Source organism: Xyrauchen texanus, chromosome 27 (assembly GCF_025860055.1).
Source record: "Xyrauchen texanus isolate HMW12.3.18 chromosome 27, RBS_HiC_50CHRs, whole genome shotgun sequence".
NCBI classification, from domain to species: Eukaryota; Metazoa; Chordata; class Actinopteri; order Cypriniformes; family Catostomidae; genus Xyrauchen; species Xyrauchen texanus.
In genome coordinates, this window is record NC_068302.1 from 35,632,187 (window position 1) to 35,652,389 (window position 20,203).

Consider the following 20,203-nt stretch of genomic DNA (forward strand, 5'->3'; position numbering starts at 1 on the left):
AACGGGTTTTGGTCCCATGGGAACCAGACCCTAATCACATTTACGTCAACAATGATTAGCATGATTCGGATGTTGCATTGTCACTCTAAAATTACATCTCTACTCCCCTGACACTTAGTTTTTGGGTTGGGGTTAGATCGATCGTCTATCTGTCTGATCTATCTGTCTGTCTGTCTGTCTTCAGAATCAGAACCAGAATGAATAAAAACCTCACGATTTCCACGCCTATCTTACATGAACCGTAAACGACATGACAGCATGACTCAGAGGTTTGCAGCTGGACTGTACGCTCAGCCATTGTCTCAAAGGGAGTTCACATGTTTCCCACCCACTCTCGACCCCTCCCCTCAATATCAAAATAGAAAACAGGAGCAATCCGCAACCTTGTCGTCTTTGTTTGCCAGTCATATCAGTCTCTGTGAATATCTCTACAATGCATGAAGTGCCAAAGCAGCGGGCTCTCGAGACGATGGCAAATTTGAACCTTTCAGCAGTTCAGTAGTGAAGACAAATGGCCGGCGTGTTTGGGGGCCCTCGTGAGTGATCTGTATTAATGCCTGGCAGGGATTCAGCGTGCTGCATATGCTAACTCCATTAATGGGTCAGAACCTGGCTGTGCCTGAATCCCTTTGCACGGTGGGGGGTGGATGTAGAAAACTTGCAGGTGCGGAGGCATACGAATGTGTGTGTGTGTGCATGCAACAGCAGAAACACTGTACAAGTTAAGAAATAAACACTTCACTTGCAGACACTTTCTGGATTCAACCCTACAACACAGCATTCAAACCGTCTATTGTCGTGGTTTCACAGCCCCATGATGCATCTGCTATTCAACCATCTTTACGCAATCTAAATCTAACGTGCATCTAATATTGCTGCAAACTACAACACTTACACAACTCAACTAATGCATCATGTGACATATACACACATGCACTCAAAATATTCCTGGCAAATGTAAGACTTAAAGAAATGGTTTAAATTAGATTTATTTAAATATGCTTGACTTAATGCCAATGCAAATGTAGTTGCTTTACCATTTACCAACCTGTATTGTTTACTGCCAACAGAATAGTTATAAACTGATTCATTAAATGCCTCTCTAGAATACTTGATACCGATTGGTCAATCTTAATTTTCTGATATGTAAGGGGTAACGTCAGCAGGTCTTATCACAAAATTAAATCCTTCAGGTAATACAAGACCCCGTTGTATTGGATCGGGTCTTGATTGGCCCTAATCAGACAGTCAATGTCTATTTGAGGATAATGACCAGATGACTATACATTATCCCTTACATATCAGTCAGGCCAATAAATCTGTTGATATTTTTCCATTTTCAGGTTGTCATACAATAATTGTGCCCACTTGGCTGATTAACTGATTTAGTTGTTTCTCTTGTATCAGTTCCAAAATCTACCATCAGCCTTGACAGTGGATTTTGAGTCAATCCATTGTTCATATAATTACAGCCATTTCCCATCATTAAATGGTATTATGAAAACTTCAACATTATATCGGTCACCCTATTCTCTAGATATCATCATCAACCAGTGAAAAGCCCATTTCAGTCAACCACTACAAAACCACTTTGCTGCATGGAAGTAGAATCTTCTTTATTACAGGTGCACTGATGTTTTAATACAGTATTACATGTCTTAATACTGTATCTTGCACAATTTCTCTACAATGATTTTAGATATTTTATTTGAAAATGACAAAAATACTGATTAAAAACTTTGAGTGAACACAAATATGTGCACATAATCATACACACAAACATATTTGTACAAGCAAATGTACATTGTACGCGTACACACACACACACACACACACTTAAAGCTAATACACAACACACTCATATAAGTAAACAACTCACATACAAACTCCTCTCTACTGTCAGACTGGATTATATGGTGCTGAAACAGGGGCATGAAATCTGCAGCAGCTGCCTGTGGCTGCAAGACACTCGGCTGCAGGCGCACACACACACACACACACACACACACACACACACACACACACACACACACACACACACACACACACACACACACACACAGATTAGACACAACCACACATGCCTACACAATCACATAGACACAAAAACCTATGCACAAGCTCTAACGAGCAGACAGACTTAGTAAAATGATGTTGGGGAAGATAACGATAGAGAGTGCATAGTTGCTACGAATGCAAGCTCAAAAAAGGACAAAAATCAAACAAACCAAAAACACCATAAAAGTAGCCCATATATAACTCATGTTCTATATTTAAAGGTTTATTTGGTGTTTTTGGAGCTTGGATCAGACGTGGTCACTTTACATTGTCATTGTATGGCAAAAAGCACACCCTCAGAAACACATGAATGAACTCACAAAAGCAAGACTGCACTCGTTTAATATGCAGCTCTGCTATATCCCTTTTTGTCCCAAAGACACCCTCTAATTCAGCCTAATTGCTTGTTGTCATTTTGTGCAAAGCACCTAAAAAAAACACAGAATGCCTCAAGACATTATGAGCCAGAAGCCTGCAGGATCAGCCCGCCCCAAATAACGCCTGAGCTCAGCACTTATGCCTGTGATGAATGCAACATATTACAGACGATGAATCATATCACAGAGCCGAATCCATTTCCTGAACGGCTACTCGCACAAGAACGAGGCAACATGGTCTCGTAGGATCATGTTACTATACCTTTGCTAAATTATTTTGATGTGGCATGTTGTTCTGTATATATTGCAGCAGTTCCCTGGTGAAATGAACACTAGAGGTGCTGCTCTATAACAACTTTTATTCACCAAACACGTTTTTTATCTGTTCCTCGCACAATGCTGTCTTATGACATCAAAATGTTCTACTATTGCGCTTAACTTGTAAGGTAATACATTTTAATGTTTGCATTACAAAGCCAACTACAAGTGTGATAAAATGGCGCAGTAGCTCAACTGACAGAGAGTTGGACTCGTGAAAGACTGGGCAATTGCATTTTCATCTCACATTTGCTTTTTATGACACAACAGGTTAGGTTTAGGTTTAAGGTTTAGGGTAGGGGAGGTGGATTTTGTTCATTTAAAACTTGATAGAATATTAACCTTAAAAATCTGTTTAGGACAACATTTTTAGCACCAGCTCGCTTTTAGTGCCACACAGTGGACATTTCACTTTGGTACTGCCGCAATGCATGTAATGAACAATGTTATGAAGACGAATACTCTCTGGTGTACTGATAGTTGTGTATAACGCAAAATGCATAATTCATTGTTTGCATAATTCACCGATTTACTGCATACATGAGTGAGTTTCACGTCTCTTGTATAACTCTGCACTCTGTTTCATCATACATAATACAATTATTTCAATTTAAATACATTTTTTATGTTAATTTATTTATTAATTTGGTAAGAAGCCATGTAATAAGTAGGCTAATGTACAGTCAGCTTGTCATAATCATGCCTTCAGGGTGATACGAAACACTCAATTTTGCATTGCAATCAGAATCACCCTGTCAGGGTTTATTTTTCGCTAATGATCGGGCAACTGTAAATAATCCATTACATAATAACTTTCATTAATAAGTAATGGACAAACATTACATGATGGTTGAGAGATCCGTAGCTGATGCACATTCAATATGTACATTCGATATATACTTAAAAATATAAGACGTTTCAACACATTTGAACATTAACTAATAACCTGTAATGCATTTAATAAAGACACGATTTTTTAAATGAAAGTCATTATAAAGTGTTACCCAATATTATAATGAGCTGAGACACATGTGGTGAGAATCATATAAGGTTATGTGGCAGCTACAACCAAGTGAATGAATGAAATGTTACAGATATTTACAAAGTGGTCTTACCGTGACGGTTTTAATGCGCTCGCCTCCTTTGGTGCAGGTCCATCCAGAGCGATTTAAGAGCAGGCCGCAAATCTCGCCCTCTGAACACGGAGTCATCTCACACCACTGCTTGCTTTTCACTATATGGGCTACACACACACACACACACACACACACACACACACGCAAACAGAGTTGTTTTATGCAACATTGCCTTAAATTGAGCAAAATTTAAAACAAAATCACTGGAATTTCATTATAGATTTTAACAAGCATCCAAGAAGCATCAAAAGAATCAAACCAACCTTAGAATTCAAAAGAAAATATGGATTTGTATATGAGAGTGCATTCAAGATTATGGTAAAATCATGCATGTTTCAGTAAGCAGCCTGCAGGCCTTAATTCAGTGCACACTTTTATTATCTTCACGTTGTAGAACTGAAACCATCAAACAACTCAAAGAGAGCCACATCAGACATGTGTATGCACTATGGCTCTGGTATTCAGTTCTCTTGTTCACTCTGTAGATCCGTGCAGAGTTCCATAAACCCCTGCTGATCTGGAGCTTCAGACGTAGATCAACAAGCATCCAGAAGGTGGTGAGAACAAAACAGGTCAGGGGAGGCTGTACACTGTACAGCATCAAATAATCAGATGACTTGCACAAGATCTTTGTGCCTTCCTATCGTTGGAAAGAATGAATCACATATGAGATCTCTTGAAAGGAATAATTCACCCCAAAATGAAAATACTGTCATTATTTACTAACCTTCATGTTGATCCAAAGTCTGATGACTTTTATATTACATTTATGCATTTAGCAGACGCGTTTATCCAAAGCAACTTACAGTGCACTTATTACAGGGACAATACCCCCGAAGCAACCTGAAGTGCCTTGCTCAAGGACACAATGGTGGTGGCCGTGGGGATCGAACCAGCTACCTTCTGATTAACAGTTATGCGCTTTAGCACACTACGCCACCACCACTATTTTTCCTCCTGATAAAAAGACCCATGTAAGCTCATGTGCCTCCACAAGAGATCCAAAAGAGATCTCACTAATGTCTTCAATTGTGCACAGATTTCCCAAGATAGCAAAGACTGCAAACAAAAGTCAGAGATTTCAACATAACCAAATATTGCTCATCAAATTGTTCCAAAACCAATTGTCAATTTGTATTTCCCTGCAGACTTTTTAGGAGAAACAACTGAGACCAAGTTATTCTCTGAAGCACAAGACCAAGTTAACACTTAAATCAAGTCTGCCGAAGAGAAATTAATCAAATGTTCCTCTGCAGCATATGTGCCCATTCCTGCGAGTCTTTATTTCCTTGATATATGCAATGTTTAATTTTGGCCCACTGCCCTCAATCAAGTTTGATTTTTGGCCCCTCATAGGAAAACGTTTGGGCACCTCTGTACTAGACAATATGATCTACGCACAAAATCGTCTTTTTTGGTTTTTCGTCACAAGACATTAAAAATATTGTTAACAACAAGTCTCTTGATTTGAAACAGAACAGGTATTATTATCCATGGCAGTTCTTTTGAATATCAAGTGTTATAACATTATCAAAGCTCCATCTGCTGAATTGATCAAAGTAAGAGCCCTTGCTTAAATGAAGGTTTACGCCTTTAAAGCGATTGGGAGAAATAGCAGTGAAGAACTGAGCCAGCGCAACAGATCTCCTCCAAGTTGTCCTGTCCGCAGGGGGCTGAAAACAATGAAATACAGCCCAAATCACATAAACAAGCCTCCCTCCGAGGGACAGTATTCAAAAGCACATATACAACTGGGCCAAGAAGAAAAAAACAAAGAGAGCTAAAGAAAATCAATGGGCTTAAATGAAGCTAGAATGCTTCAGAGAGGTATTTAGAGCACAGTCGGTCAGGGTGTCTGAGCTGCGATACCTCATGCTGAAGTTGAATTTTATTGAGGTAACGGTTGTGATCACACACTTGAGTTCAAGTGTAAGGTTCTGAGGTGTGTGTGGAGCAGAATTATGAAGCTCATATGTTTTGAGAGAAATACTTGCTGGACGAACACAGGAAGAAAGTCAGAGAAACTCCAGCAGTGACTTCTCAAACACATTCAGTGGCTACATGAGAAACTGTGTTCAATACAAGAATAAGGGTAGAATGTTCAACTCCCATGTGAGACAAAAGGATATAATACGCAGAATGACAGTGAACATTCACTTTCATTGCATTTTTTTCCATAGTTTTTTTGGATTTTCTCCCCTTTTATTCCCAATTTGGAATACCCAATTCCCAATGTGCTCTAAGTCCTCATGGTGGCGTAGTGACTCGCCTCAATCCGGGTGACGGAGGACGAATATCAGTTGCCTCCACGTCTGAGACGGTCAATCCATGCATTTTATTACGTGGCTTGTTGAGTGAGTTACCGTGAAGACTTAACGCGTGTGAAGGCTCATGCTATTCTCAGCGGCATCCTAGCAAAACTCACCATGCGCCCCACAGAGAGCGAGAACCACATTATAGCAACCACAAATAGGTTAACCAAACATGACTATTCACCCAAGCAACCAGGCCAATTGGTTGCTTAGGAACTCTGACTGGAGACACTCAGCACGCCTTGGATCCGAACTTGCGACTCCAGGTGTGGTAGTCAGCATCATTGCTTGCTGAGATACCTAGGCACCCACTTTAGCACTATCGTTGAATTTTAATAAGTACAGAATACAGACACTTTTAACTAGTACTCATACTAATATTGGCACTGACTTACTGTAAGTACTCATACCAGCACTAGCATTGACTTTAACGTAACTATTAACTAGTACTTATATTAGCATTTGGATTGAATCTGAATTAATACACATGCTGCTACTAATATAGACTTTAACTAGTACTGAATCTAGTGCTGACTAAATTATTACTCAATCTAGCACTAAATCTGACTTTGACCTTACTCGTATTTGTATTTGTACAGGCTGTATTTGTACTCAAGTGAGCACTAGCTCTGACTAGAACTAGTTCTCAAACTAGCACTTGTACTGACTTTGATCTAGAACTCACACAAGTACCAGTACTGACTTTCAACCAGTACTGATATCGCACATACAGAATCTCTGGAATTCTAACCAGATTTTCTCGACAATTTCCTTGAAGAGTGCTTTCCTTTATATCTTATCCTAATATGAAAATAGTGAATATAAACAAAACTGAAAAGGTACTGATCCACAGCAGGCCTTAAACCCCTCATCTAAAAGCAAGCATAGAATGTAAAATAAGAATACACCCTTAATTATCATTAATGTGTGCTAGATGCAAATATACACCCGGCTCATTCGGCATGGTGAAGTGCTCTAACTAGGCCACACAGGGAGCGGAGCGCGGCAGATTACAGTGCACGCAGAGTTTACCAGATATTTTCGTACCCTATTTGTTTCATGTGAAGCCTGATGAGGCTCCTGAGCTCGGCCCTCTGCTGTAGAGGCAGCCAGTGAACACGTGGCCTCCTGGGGAGCCGTGTGTCTCCGCTCCAGACTCACTGATCATTAACTGCTTGCAAACAGAGAGAACAAGAATACTTTCTTTTTCAGGGTCACTGCATATGGGGCAGGCGTATGCAAAATATCCCCAAAACACACATGCACATGCACACACACACACACACACACACACACACACACACACACACACACACACACACACACACACACACACACACACACACACACACACAAAATAATTTTCTATTTCCCATGGATATAAAGATAATTACCACCTACTGACCAGTACATTTCTGCAGGGAAAATAAGTCCATCTTCAAAAGGACAAAATCATTTCTGATATTGAACTAGTCATCACATTGGCAAAATAACAGATCTTGAACTAGTACTCATTCTAGCACTAGATCTGACTTTGAACAAGTACTCATAATTGCAATAGAAGTGACTTTACTCACACTAGCACAAGTACAGACTTTGAACTAGAACTCATAATTGCAATAGAACTGACTATGAATTAATACATATTGTAGTAATTGTGCAGTGCATCAATATAGACAATCAATATAAACATTAAGCAGCTCACAAACAGCAAATTTCCTATTTCTTGTTTCCCATGGATATGAAATATATGGTTACCACCCACTGACCAGTAGATTTCTGCAGAGAAAACGAACCCCCCCACACACACACACAGTCTCCCATGGTACCTCTGTTCTGCATCATGACTCAATTCATCTCTGTGTGCGCATTCAACACCTGATCTAGCTCTGCCCAGCACAGCACACCTACATCGTAAACTCTGACACAGATGTTTTGGTAGAGTGAGAAGGGTCTCCAGGGACCCGGCCCCTGCCTGCCCTCACTCTCCCCCACAACCAGGGACTTGGCCCTCGACCACCTGCCCCCTGGAGCCATCTGCCACACAGACTCACCTACAGACGGTCTAAAGGCATTTAATGGAACAGAGCTCAACAGTGACCACTCTTTTAGCAGCCCAGTTTCCTGAAATTTATATTTCCTCTTCATATCCATAAGCATTCCAGAAAAGTCTTCAATAAAGAATTTTAAGCCTTAAACCACACTAACAAGCTAAACACTAAATTGTGATTTGAGGTAATTGGAAATAAGAAAAAGTTACAAGATTTTTGTAATGACGAGGTCTTAAAAAAATAAAAAAAACCTTATCAGATGACACAACTACTGTCTTTCGCTCTAACAATACAACATCCCATGTTACTTATAGTTTTGTAGGTAGCAATCATAGCAAAATCTTTTATGAAGGAAACTTATGTTTCCAACTTGCGTTTTATGGCAAAGTGGTAGCAATATTTGCCAGACATTTTCCAAAACACTATATTTTTGAAGGGGCAGCCAACAAGCCACATGGTACAGGGCACTTTAGGGCAGGAATTTCTTTTCTAAAATAGTTTTGCTTGCCATCGCAATAAGTTTTGATTTCCCTCACAAAAGTTTGCATTCCCTTGCAATATTTTGTGTTCCCTGGCAATAAGTTTCATGTTCCCTCGCAATGGTTTGTGTTCCCTCGCAATAAGCTTGCATTCGCTTCAAATAAGTTGTGTTCCTTCGCAATAGTTTGCAATCCATTGTAATAAGTTTTGTATTCCTTCGCAATAGTTTGCAATCCATTGCAATAAGTTTTGTGTTCCTTCGCAATAGTTTGCAATCCATTGCAATAAGTTTTGTATTCCTTAGTTTGCAATCATTGCAATAGTTTGTGTTTAGCAATCCATTGTAATAAGTTTTGTATTCCTTCAAGTAATAGTTTGCAATCCATTGCAATAAGTTTTGTGTTCCTTCGCAATAGTTTGCAATCCATTGTAATAAGTTTTGTATTCCTTCGCAATAGTTTGCAATCCATTGCAATAAGTTTTGTGTTCCTTCGCAATAGTTTGCAATCCATTGCAATAAGTTTTGTATTCCTTCGCAATAGTTTGCAATCCATTGCAATAAGTTTTGTGTTCCTTCGCAATAGTTTGCAATCCATTGTAATAAGTTTTGTATTCCTTCGCAATAGTTTGCAATCCATTGTAATAAGTTTTGTATTCCTTCGCAATAGATTGCTTTCATTGCAATAGGTTTTGTGTTCCTTCGCAATAGTTTGCAATCCATTGCAATAAGTTTTGTGTTCCTTCGCAATAGTTTGCAATCCATTGCAATAAGTTTTGTGTTCCTTCGCAATAGTTTGCTTTCATTGCAATAAGTTTTGTGTTCCTTCGCAATAGTTTGCAATCCATTGCAATCCATTGCAATAAGTTTTGTGTTCCTTCGCAATAGTTTGCAATCCATTGTAATAAGTTTTGTATTCCTTCGCAATAGTTTGCAATCCATTTCAATAAGTTTTGTGTTCCTTCGCAATAGTTTGCAATCCATTGCAATAAGTTTTGTGTTCCTTCGCAATAGTTTGCAATCCATTGCAATAAGTTTTGTGTTCCTTCGCAATAGTTTGCAATCCATTGCAATATGTTTTGTGTTCCTTCGCAATAGTTTGCAATCCATTGCAATAAGTTTTGTGTTCCTTCGCAATAGTTTGCAATCCATTGCAATAAGTTTTGTGTTCCTTCGCAATAGTTTGCAATCCATTGCAATAAGATTTGTGTTCCTTCGCAATAGTTTGCAATCCATTGCAATAAGTTTTGTGTTCCTTCGCAATAGTTTGCAATCCATTGTAATAAGTTTTGTATTCCTTTGCAATAGTTTGCAATCCATTGTAATAAGTTTTGTATTCCTTCGCAATAGTTTGCAATCCATTGCAATAAGTTTTGTATTCCTTCGCAATAGTTTGCTTTCATTGCAATAAGTTTTGTGTTCCTTCGCAATAGTTTGCAATCCATTGTAATAAGTTTTGTATTCCTTCGCAATAGTGTGCTTTCATTGCAATAAGTTTTGTGTTCCTTCGCAATAGTTTGCAATCCATTGCAATGAGTTTTGTGTTCCTTCGCAATAGTTTGCAATCCATTGTAATAAGTTTTGTATTCCTTCGCAATAGTTTGCAATCCATTGTAATAAGTTCTGTATTCCTTCGCAATAGTTTGCTTTCATTGCAATAAGTTTTGTGTTCCTTTGCAATAGTTTGCAATCCATTGCAATAAGTTCTGTGTTCCTTCGCAATAGTTTGCAATCCATTGCAATAAGTTTTGTGTTGCTTTGCAATAGTTTGCATTCCATTTCATCGCAATTGTTTGCGTTACCTTGCAAAACGTTTTGATTTCCCTTGCAATAGTTTGCTTGTTATTGCATCGCAATAATTTTGTACTCCTTCTCACTAGTTTGCTCTCACTCACAATAGTTTGTGTTCCCTTGCAATAGTTTGCTTGTTATTGCATCGCAATAATTTTGTACTCCTTCTCACTAGTTTGCTCTCACTCACAATACTTTGTGTTCCCTTGCAATGGTTTGCTTGCATTCACTCACAATATTTTGTGTTCTGTCACAATAAGATTTGCATTCCCATGCAATAAATTTACCATGGTTTTACTACACTAATCATATTTAAACCATGACATTTATATTGAAACCTTAGTGATAATACAGGAAAATGAAAACTCTGGTAATAAAAATCATAATTTTGATGTTATTATGGTTTTACTATACAAATACTATAGCTTAAGTATGGTTTTACTATTGTAATATTGAAGACTGTAGTAACTATAGTTTTTGGAAGAAACATGGTTTTACAATAGTAATATTGTTGTATCTATGAAAAGTAAGTTCAGACACATCTGCTAATGAACACTTCACACTGATTCTACGGATTTCTTATAAAGAAAAATACAATTAAAAATCACCTGACCCAACAGAACAATTAGCATTTCCCTAGCTTGTAAGATGTTACTCCTATCCATTACTTTTCCAGACATGGAAAGTACAAGTTTAAAGCTCCATGTTATTTCCAAGTTTTCTGAAGCCAACTTCTTTGAATGGTGGATCTTGCTTTGAAATAGTATGACACATTACTACACTATAATTGATGGTGTAATATTTCATTGGTTGATGTTGCTGTGTCGGGCCGGTTGGAATGCTTAAATAAACAGATAGTGCCACAGAACCACAAGGTCTACACTTTCAGAAAATATTGACCAAAGAAAGCTTACTTATATTGCCTGCATATTATTTTCTTCAGATCAGTTGTGCTCTAGAGTAGACAGATGAATGGATGGATCTTTAATATAATTTCTACATATTTTGAAACTCTAATGGTCTCTTAACACTGTCATTGGGTAGTCTGTAAATCTACAGTGAATGTGAATGTGTGCATGTATGTGTGTGTGAGAACAACAGGTCCTTTAATGGATCCATTACTAATGGAGCATGAAGACAGCAGAGAAAGCCAATAAAAATCAATTTCCCACAGCTGTAATTATGGTACTCTCTTGGTTAATTACTCTGGTCTTGCCGTTACTAAGTGCTGCTAATGTATTGTTAAAGAGATCAAGATCTAACATTACCAAAAACACCATCACACTGAAGAAACTAACTACCTGATCCCATTTTTTCTAGAAAACAACAACTACAATCATATTCAGATATGTTTCAGAGGACTGAAAGCTTCCAACTCCATGAAATACTCTACCATATCCAGAGCTCGGCAAAATAGACAGACTGAAATATTCCTTTTAAAGAAAAGCGACAGTCACAGTAGAAGATCATTTCTTTCTTTTGCCTTTTCATGAAACTGTCCTCGCCTTGGCGCACCACACATCGAAGACAGGAACATTTCTTTACATGCATCAAGTCTGACTATTGTGTTAGTGTTTGTTACAAGAGTTTGACAGTAGAAAAAAAAACTATGTAATGAAAATTCAACAATGAATTAGAGCTACATGCCGTGACTTTATTTCATGCTGTGAACGAATCAAGGAGACCGGGGCCAGCTGTCACACTCTTTTCTCTGATGAATATTTCTCATGTTAGTTTTATTTTGTAAGTCTATTTTATGCTTTGACACATGCCTTATAGTCCTTGCTACTTTTACATTTCCATTTTATAAACAGCACAAATATAAAAATGTATTAACGATTAATAAATCATTAATCATTTAATCATTTATTAAGCATAATTTTATTTTTGTTTGCCATGGGACAAAAAATGACTTTTCAGAATATGCTAAAAAACAAGATAAACCAAAAAAAAGGACCATAAATCAATAATAAAATTAATCCATAAATTTGTTAGCTATAATCCAAATCTTCAGACTGCTTTCTGTGAAGAACAGACCAAAATTCAAGCCTTTTATTCCATGATCTCCATCTCCATCTGCCGTAGCGCCCGCCGTAAACGCCAACCCGCATTAGTTTCTTTTCAAAATAAAACAATTGACGCTTCAAGACGCATTACAACGATTGGTGTGATGTTGCATGCTCATTGCCTCTCAAGTGTCTCATATCTGTTTGTGACTGCTGTTTACTGCGACGTATCCACCGTTTTCCCGTGACCCACAGCTGTTGTTGCGGTGCATGTCAATTCATTCTTTCATTGTGGTGTTGGGATTTTGAGGAGAGCATGTATGATTCTTGAGGACATAAATCAATCACTATATCAGTGTGCTACTGAACGATAATAATCTGCACACAAAGTCATAAATACAAAGAATGCGCGAACAACACCGTTGTGCTGTTTCTCCCAGATGCCGTTGAGCACAAACGTAACATATCGAGCAAATTTATTGGTTGTTTTAGTTAAGTACTTGTTGTCACCCCGCATGTTCAATCAGACAGACACAGTGAGGAAGAGCTGTGAAGTTCTCATCTTTGGGTGTGTAATCACTTTTTCAAGTTTTCCAAATGGACGGTTTGCAATAGGATCATCCGAAACGCATCATATTACCAGCTGTAAACAGGGTCTTAAAATGATTCCCTAGCAGCCAGAGCTAGGGAATGCTATAGAACGACTTCCGGCGGAAGTTCCAACCACATCCGTTTCCCCAGTAAGACCCCCTGGAAAAAGGTTGCATGTTTGAATGAGATATGACAGCGCTGTTACAGTGTGCATAAGGAGATTTACAGCGATTAATCATTGAAATTTCACTCTCTACCTCACACAAAGCTATTATATGCCATCAGGGAGCCCATCGGATGCAGCGCATCGCCCTTTGGACTACTTTTGTACTGAATTTTGCCATTTTTCTGAATAAATTATTGTGATTAAATACATCTGCCTGTTACATACTTAATAAATGTTTATAGTTAGGTTTAGGAGTAGGTGTGGGATTATCATCGATTCATGTATTCAAATATATTTGTAATGGATTTGTCAATATTTGACATTTCTAAAACTGTAAATAGGTAAAAAATGTTTAGATGCTTTCAAACATCCATATTGTAGGTTTTAGTGTCTATCCAAACTTACAAACATGTACGCTTAAATGTTACAAATATTAACGTACAAATAGCTACTTATGATGAATGAGATCAGGCTGATTATTTGACCTGTAAAGTTGGTTACAATGTTATTTTTGCAGGACTACAGGGTTTACATTGTTACGTCATCATCGCCACAAAGTTGTAAAATTGGATATATCTACACAGAGAGGGTTAGTAAGCGATTTTATCACACTAAAATTATGTTAACACACATAAAGTGTTAGCCCTTGTGGCTATACTTTTGAAACAGTGAGCATTTAAAAGTTTACGGCTTGGCCCTATTGTAAGTGTCTCATTGTAATCTCAAATTTTCCTTTTTGAAGTAATGGAGGGACGAGTCAAAATATATTTTTGTGACAAAAATGTGACATCTTGCCCCAACCTGACATTTAAGGATAAATGCCCTTGCCCTGAGAACACATTTCAACTTTTCATTTCAAATCTACCTTCATTATATAGGTGACCCGGTCCTTGAACCTTGAAAGTATGCTAGTGTGCTTTTATTTATGCTATTGGAGATTTAGTCTGGAGGACAAACTTCACAAAATAATATTCCAGTTTTAAAAGATTTTAAACAAGATGCTTGAAACCAACATACCAAAATCTCTGCAAAGCAAAAGACTTATGACTCAAAACCCGACAGTTATATACAGGGTTGGGGAGTAACGGAATATATGTAATGGGATTACGTATTTAAAATACTAAATATAAGTTACTGTATTCCACTACATTTACAGCTTAAATCATTGGTAATTAGAATACATTTACATTCAAAAAGTATTTTGATTACTGAAGAGATTACTTTGCATTTTATTGTCATTTGTTTCATTTAATATTTATTCCTTTCAGATGTAAAACATTTAAACATATAAATGATGCGATCCAAAGTGCATTTGAACAGAGGTGAAACACTTTCTTATGATGTGTTCCATTCATACGAGCAAACGGAGAAGTAAGCTTGAAGTAAGTTTGGAGCAGAAGAAATAGAAATAAACATTGTGTAAATTGTCAGCTTTACGCTAAGCTAAAATGCTATTTCTAGCCATTTTAACATGCACATGTTACCAGGCACGATCATATTATTTTTATCAAGAAAATTCAGGTTGGTGGCCTGGGTAGCTCAGCGAGTATTGACACTGACTACCACCCATGGAGTTGCAAGCTCGAATCCAGGGTGTGCTGAGGGAACCAGAAACCAGAAACATTGATCATGATCTATAGCTCTGCAATAAATTGAATGGCATCTATGCTTATATTATTTATTTGTTTCCCTGTCTCAACCTCAGGTCTCCTATCCTGAGGTCACCAGAACCAGCTGGATCTAGCTCCATTCCTGCTTCGTGTCGCTGTGTGATGATGACAAAATGCAGTCGGTGCCAGCCAAACATCACTTCAATCTATTATGATGGACTTCAGAGGATGAACTTATGCCATTCAACCAACCATGGGATACTTCTTTTGCCATTGTCTGAACCTAGGAATTAGGATGGATCTCACCAAAATCATCGGCTAGGTTGAACTGCGATACACCTCATAGATCTCTGCCAGCATCCGTCTATTGATGGACTGCACTCTTATAATGGAATACATAGAATATAATTTTCAACAAAAGCTTTCATCAGCCAATTAACAAGGACAATTGCATCTATGTGATCTTCTGCAGTTAATCCAGGATGGACTTCAAAGACATTGGTCATTAATCTTACAGTTCATACAAAATCTATGTTTAAACACTGACCCTTAACATTTACTTGGTATAATATTTTTAAACCATGACTTGAACTATACATAAGTGATATTTACATTATATTCATGATGTTAGCCAGAGGGCAACTGGCTCCCACAGTGAGTCTGGTTTCTCCCAAGATCAACATCTTATGGAGTTTTGTGTTCCTTGCCACAGTCGCTTTCAGCTTGCTCATTGGGGTTATTAAAACAATTTTTATTTAATTACTTATATTTAAACATGATTAACAATCGTATTTTATCTAATTACACAAATAAAATTGACTTGACTTGAAAGGAGACCTGGCTTGAGTTATTCAAAGCAAACAAATTGGCCGGTTACAAGGGAGGGTAGAGTCACATGGGGTAACCTCCTCGTGGTCGCAATTAGTGGTTCTCGTTCTTAATGGGGCACGTTGTAAGTTGTGCGTGTATTACGGAGAGTAGCATAGGCCTCCACATGCTGTGAGTCTCCACGGTATCGTGCACAATGGGTCACGTGATAAGATGTGTGGATTGACGGTCTCAGAGGTGGAGGCAACTGAGACTTGTCCTCCGCCTCCTGGATTGTGGTGAGTAACCGCACCACCATGAGGACCTACTAAGTAGTAGGAATTGGGCATTCCAAATTGGGAGAAAAGGGGATAAAAATAAATACAATAAATGTATGTTGGAGCATAATTTCTTTTTTTCTAGTAAGATCTTTGATATTAGGGCAAAAATCATATTCTTGATAATAATTTTTTTATTATTTTCCTGCAAAAATAAATCTAAAAATCCTTAAAACAAGATCAATTTGATTTATCAACAACACTGCATAAGATATTTAGGTTTTTCAGAGAATGTATTTTTAACATGTGTATTTTGTCTTACTGTACTGACAAGAGTTTTTATAGTCAAAACAAGGGAAAAAATCTACCAGTGCTGAAGAAGTAATCCAAAGTATTTAGAATACATTACTGACCTTGAGTAATCTAATGGAATATGTTACAAATTACATTTTACAGCGTGTACTCTGTAATCTGTAGTGAATACATTTCAAAAGTAACCCTCCCAACCCTGGTTATATACATGTAATTTTGATCAAATCTAGACAGTCCCCATTTCCAGCAGCCATCACTCCAACACCTTATCCTTGAGTAATCATGCTAAATTGATCATTTGGTACTAGAAAATCACTTGCCATTATATCAAACACACAGATGAAAGCTATTTGTTTAGTTAAATAAGGCTTAACATTGTCTTTGTGTTTGTTTTTGAGTTGCCACAGTAGGCAATAGACTGGCATGTCTTAAGGTCAATATTAGGTCAAAAAATGGCAAAGAAAGAAACAGCTTTCTCTAGAAAGTCATCAGTCAATCATTGTTTTGAGGAATGAAGGCTATACAATGCTTGAAATTGCCAAAAAACTGAAGATTTCATACAAATTTGTACACTACAGTCTTCAAAGACAAAGGACAACTGGCTCTAACAAGTACAGAAAGAGATGTGGAAGGTCAGATGTACAACTAAACAAGAGGATAAGTACATCAGAGTCTCTAGTTTGAGAAATAGATGCCTCACATGTCCTCAGCTGACAGCTTCATTGAATTCTACCCGCTCAACACCAGTTTCATGTACACCAGTAAAGAGAAGACTCAGGAGGCCTTATGGGAAGAATTGCAAAGAAAAAGCCACTTTTGATACAGAAAAATAAAAGGTTTGAGTGGGCAAAGAAACACAGACATTGGACAACAGATAATTGGAAAAGAGTGTTATGGATCTTAACCCCATTGAGCTTTTGTGGGATCAGCTAGACTGTATGGTGCATGAGAAGTGCCCGACAAGAAAGTCACATCTATGGCAAGTGCTACAGGAAGTGTGGGGTGAAATGTCACATGAGTATCTGGACAAACTGGCAGCTAGAACGCCAAGGATCTGCAAACCTGTCATTGCTGCAGGTGGAGGATTTTTTGATGAGAACGCTTTGAAGTAGTTTAAGAAGTTCTGAACATTTTTCTTCGAATTGTAATAGTAATTTTTCACGTCATTAATGTCCTGAATATACATCAGTTGAATGTCACTTTGGTGATTAAAAGTACCACTTTCTTTCTATAAAAGCAAAATCTGTACATTATTCCAAACTTTTAGTTGCCAGTGTATATATATATTTGTCTTTTAGTGTATTTCTATACATACTTATATTTTCTATTCACTTTTCACTTTTATTCTTGTTGTTGTATTGTGTGCATTGGAAGCTTCTGTCACCAAGACAAATTCCTTGTTTGTGTAAGCATACTTGGCATTAAGCGTATTCTGATTCTTATTCTGATTCTTAGAAATAGTGCTTGTTACATCTTCCCGATGTCACAACTAGCTCCAGTCTGCCATATACAATATCTGTGTGCATGTACACAATGTAAGAATGTTTTTGTGTTGGCTTTATTTCTCACCATCCACGCACGCTGGTCGGGCCCGTGTGGTGCCAGCGATCTGTCCTCTCCGGCAGGCACAGCGGGCTGTCTGCCTGGCAATAGTGCGCTTGGGTTGACTGCTGTCTCTATTCAACATCACAATCTCACAAGTGCCGACTGCCAACTGACCTGTGGAGGACACACACACTTTAGTGGCAAGTCCTGACTTTTAAAATAAGGATATGAGCAGTCAAATCTTGTTATATAAGCTTATGAAGTTTTAATATCCCTAAAAATGAATCTGTCCTTGAGTGCATTGTTATGTGTCAGATCAAGAGACAAAGAAAACACAAACATGGAGGGAAATAAATCATGAATATCTTCCATCGAGCTACAGTAGAATAAAATATGTTATGGAACAATTTACACCATTTTTTTTTATTATGCCATTGTTTATTCACTCTTGTGTCATTCCAAACCTGTATGGTTTTTTCCATGGAACACAACAGAATAATTTTGTACGAATCTTTACGTAGCTCTTTTCTATCAGTTCCACAATGTCAGTTCATAGTAACCACGTCAGTCAAGCTCCAAAATGAACATAAGAAAAAAACACAAAAGTAGTCCATACGACTCATACATTCGATTCCAAGACTTCTAAAGCCATTTGATAGCTTTGAGAGAGAAAAATCTAAAATTCAAGTCGTATATTACTAAATAATAGAGTGATTTCAAAATATTACATGTGTTATAACCAAATGTCATAAAAACAAATATGATTCAACATGTCTGACAGCACCGTATTTCATGTGAAAACATTGGCAGAGGGAAAGATTTTCAGTAAATAACTATTTAAATGTTGGTCTATTCGTCACACAAAGCTACCGAGTGTCTTCCGATGACTTGGTATATGAATGAGTAGTAGTGTCATTTTGGTGTTTTTTCACTCTTTTTGAATCTTGATAGATGTGGCAACTGATCTGTTGTTGTTGTTGTACAGAAAAGAGCTGTATAAAGATTCTTTGAAAATTATTTTTATACAGAAAAAAATAACACCATACTAGCATAGTATGTGAAGGCGAGTTAGGCCGCCTACACAAAAAAGTCCTTGCGGAAAAAAAAGGGGGGGAACAAAAAGCGCGAGAAACCACACAATGGCCAAAGACATCTGTCTAGCGCATGTGTACATAAAACAACTATGAAATATGGATGCAAAACATCTTCGTTTAATTTTTTAGGTGAACTGTTCCTTTAAGAAGGACATCCAGTCAAATAGCTCTCAAAAATAGCACAAAATCTCATAGTCTCAATGTCTACTCTGAAATTGTACAAAATGAATACAGGATCTCCCCAAACATGTCCAAATAACCAATCCTATGTTGAACCATCTGGAATGAACCAGAAAAGGCAGTGCATTATAGAGGTTTCTCCATCTTTAGCAATCTTGCATCAGGCTGAGTTAAAGCTAATGTTCTCATTTCAGGGGAAATGTCATGAAAAAAACAAGATAGATGGTTGAAAGCAGGTATTTCACTTTTTTAAGGTGTCACTCTTTATAAATGGTAGCTTTTTGCTTTTCTCCTGAGGTGTTCATTTTTGTTCTAGCTTTTCATAAAAGCACAATCTCTCTCAATCTTCAACCAAGACCACTTCCCTTCAAAGAGCGATTTTACTGGCAGGGATAAATGCTTGGCTAAGTATTTCTGACACTTTTAGTGTGCTGGCAAAGCTTACAACTTCTATTGAAGTGACCACATGTAACCCGGACACACACAAACAAGATGAGACAGTCACAATGTAAGTCAAAAAACTGCTTTTATTGAAACAACTAATGTGCAGGAGTGCAGATGACGCGATTGCAGGTGGTCATAATGTTCTGGGGGATTGGAAACGCGTGAGAAACTCGAGGAAGGGAGATTGCCTACGAGCATGTGAGCGAGTAGGAGCAAAGTGGGCGTGAGGGCTCGAGCGAGCAAAAAGAGCGTGCGAGCTCGAGGGGGCGGAACGAGCGTGGGAGCTCGAGGGGCGGAACGAGCGTGGGAGCTCGAGGGGCGGAGCAGGAGCGGGTTCGTGACAGTACTCCCCTCTAAAACGGACGGCTCATGACGGCCGCCGCCGGTTGCGAGGAAGTGGTGCTGGACCGAACCTAACAAACAAAAAACCCTGAACAGACAACCCACAAAACACACAAACAAAATTGAGGGCAGTCCAAGGGGCACAGAGGGAAATGAGACAGTCCATGGGGTCAATGGGCAGTATCAAGGCAAGGTCTGGGGGAACATAGCGGACAGGCGGGTGGTCGGGAGATCTAGGGGGCAGCCATAGGGCAGAGACAGGGTCAGGGGGTCTGGAAGGCGACTGGAGGACAGGGACTGGGTCCGG

The 20,203-nt window shown here is 38.2% G+C and overlaps 1 protein-coding gene across 1 annotated transcript in view; it reads right to left on the bottom strand.

The window, feature by feature from the left end:
* Nucleotides 1-20,203, bottom strand: part of tafa5l (TAFA chemokine like family member 5, like) — a 70,506-nt gene that overhangs the window by 21,503 nt on the left and 28,800 nt on the right. The window contains exons 3-4 of the mRNA XM_052094649.1: nt 17,861-18,010; nt 3,869-3,996 (exon numbers count right to left, since the gene is read on the bottom strand). Of these exons, the coding sequence (XP_051950609.1) occupies nt 3,869-3,996; nt 17,861-18,010 (278 nt within the window). The remainder of the gene's footprint in view (nt 1-3,868; nt 3,997-17,860; nt 18,011-20,203) is intronic.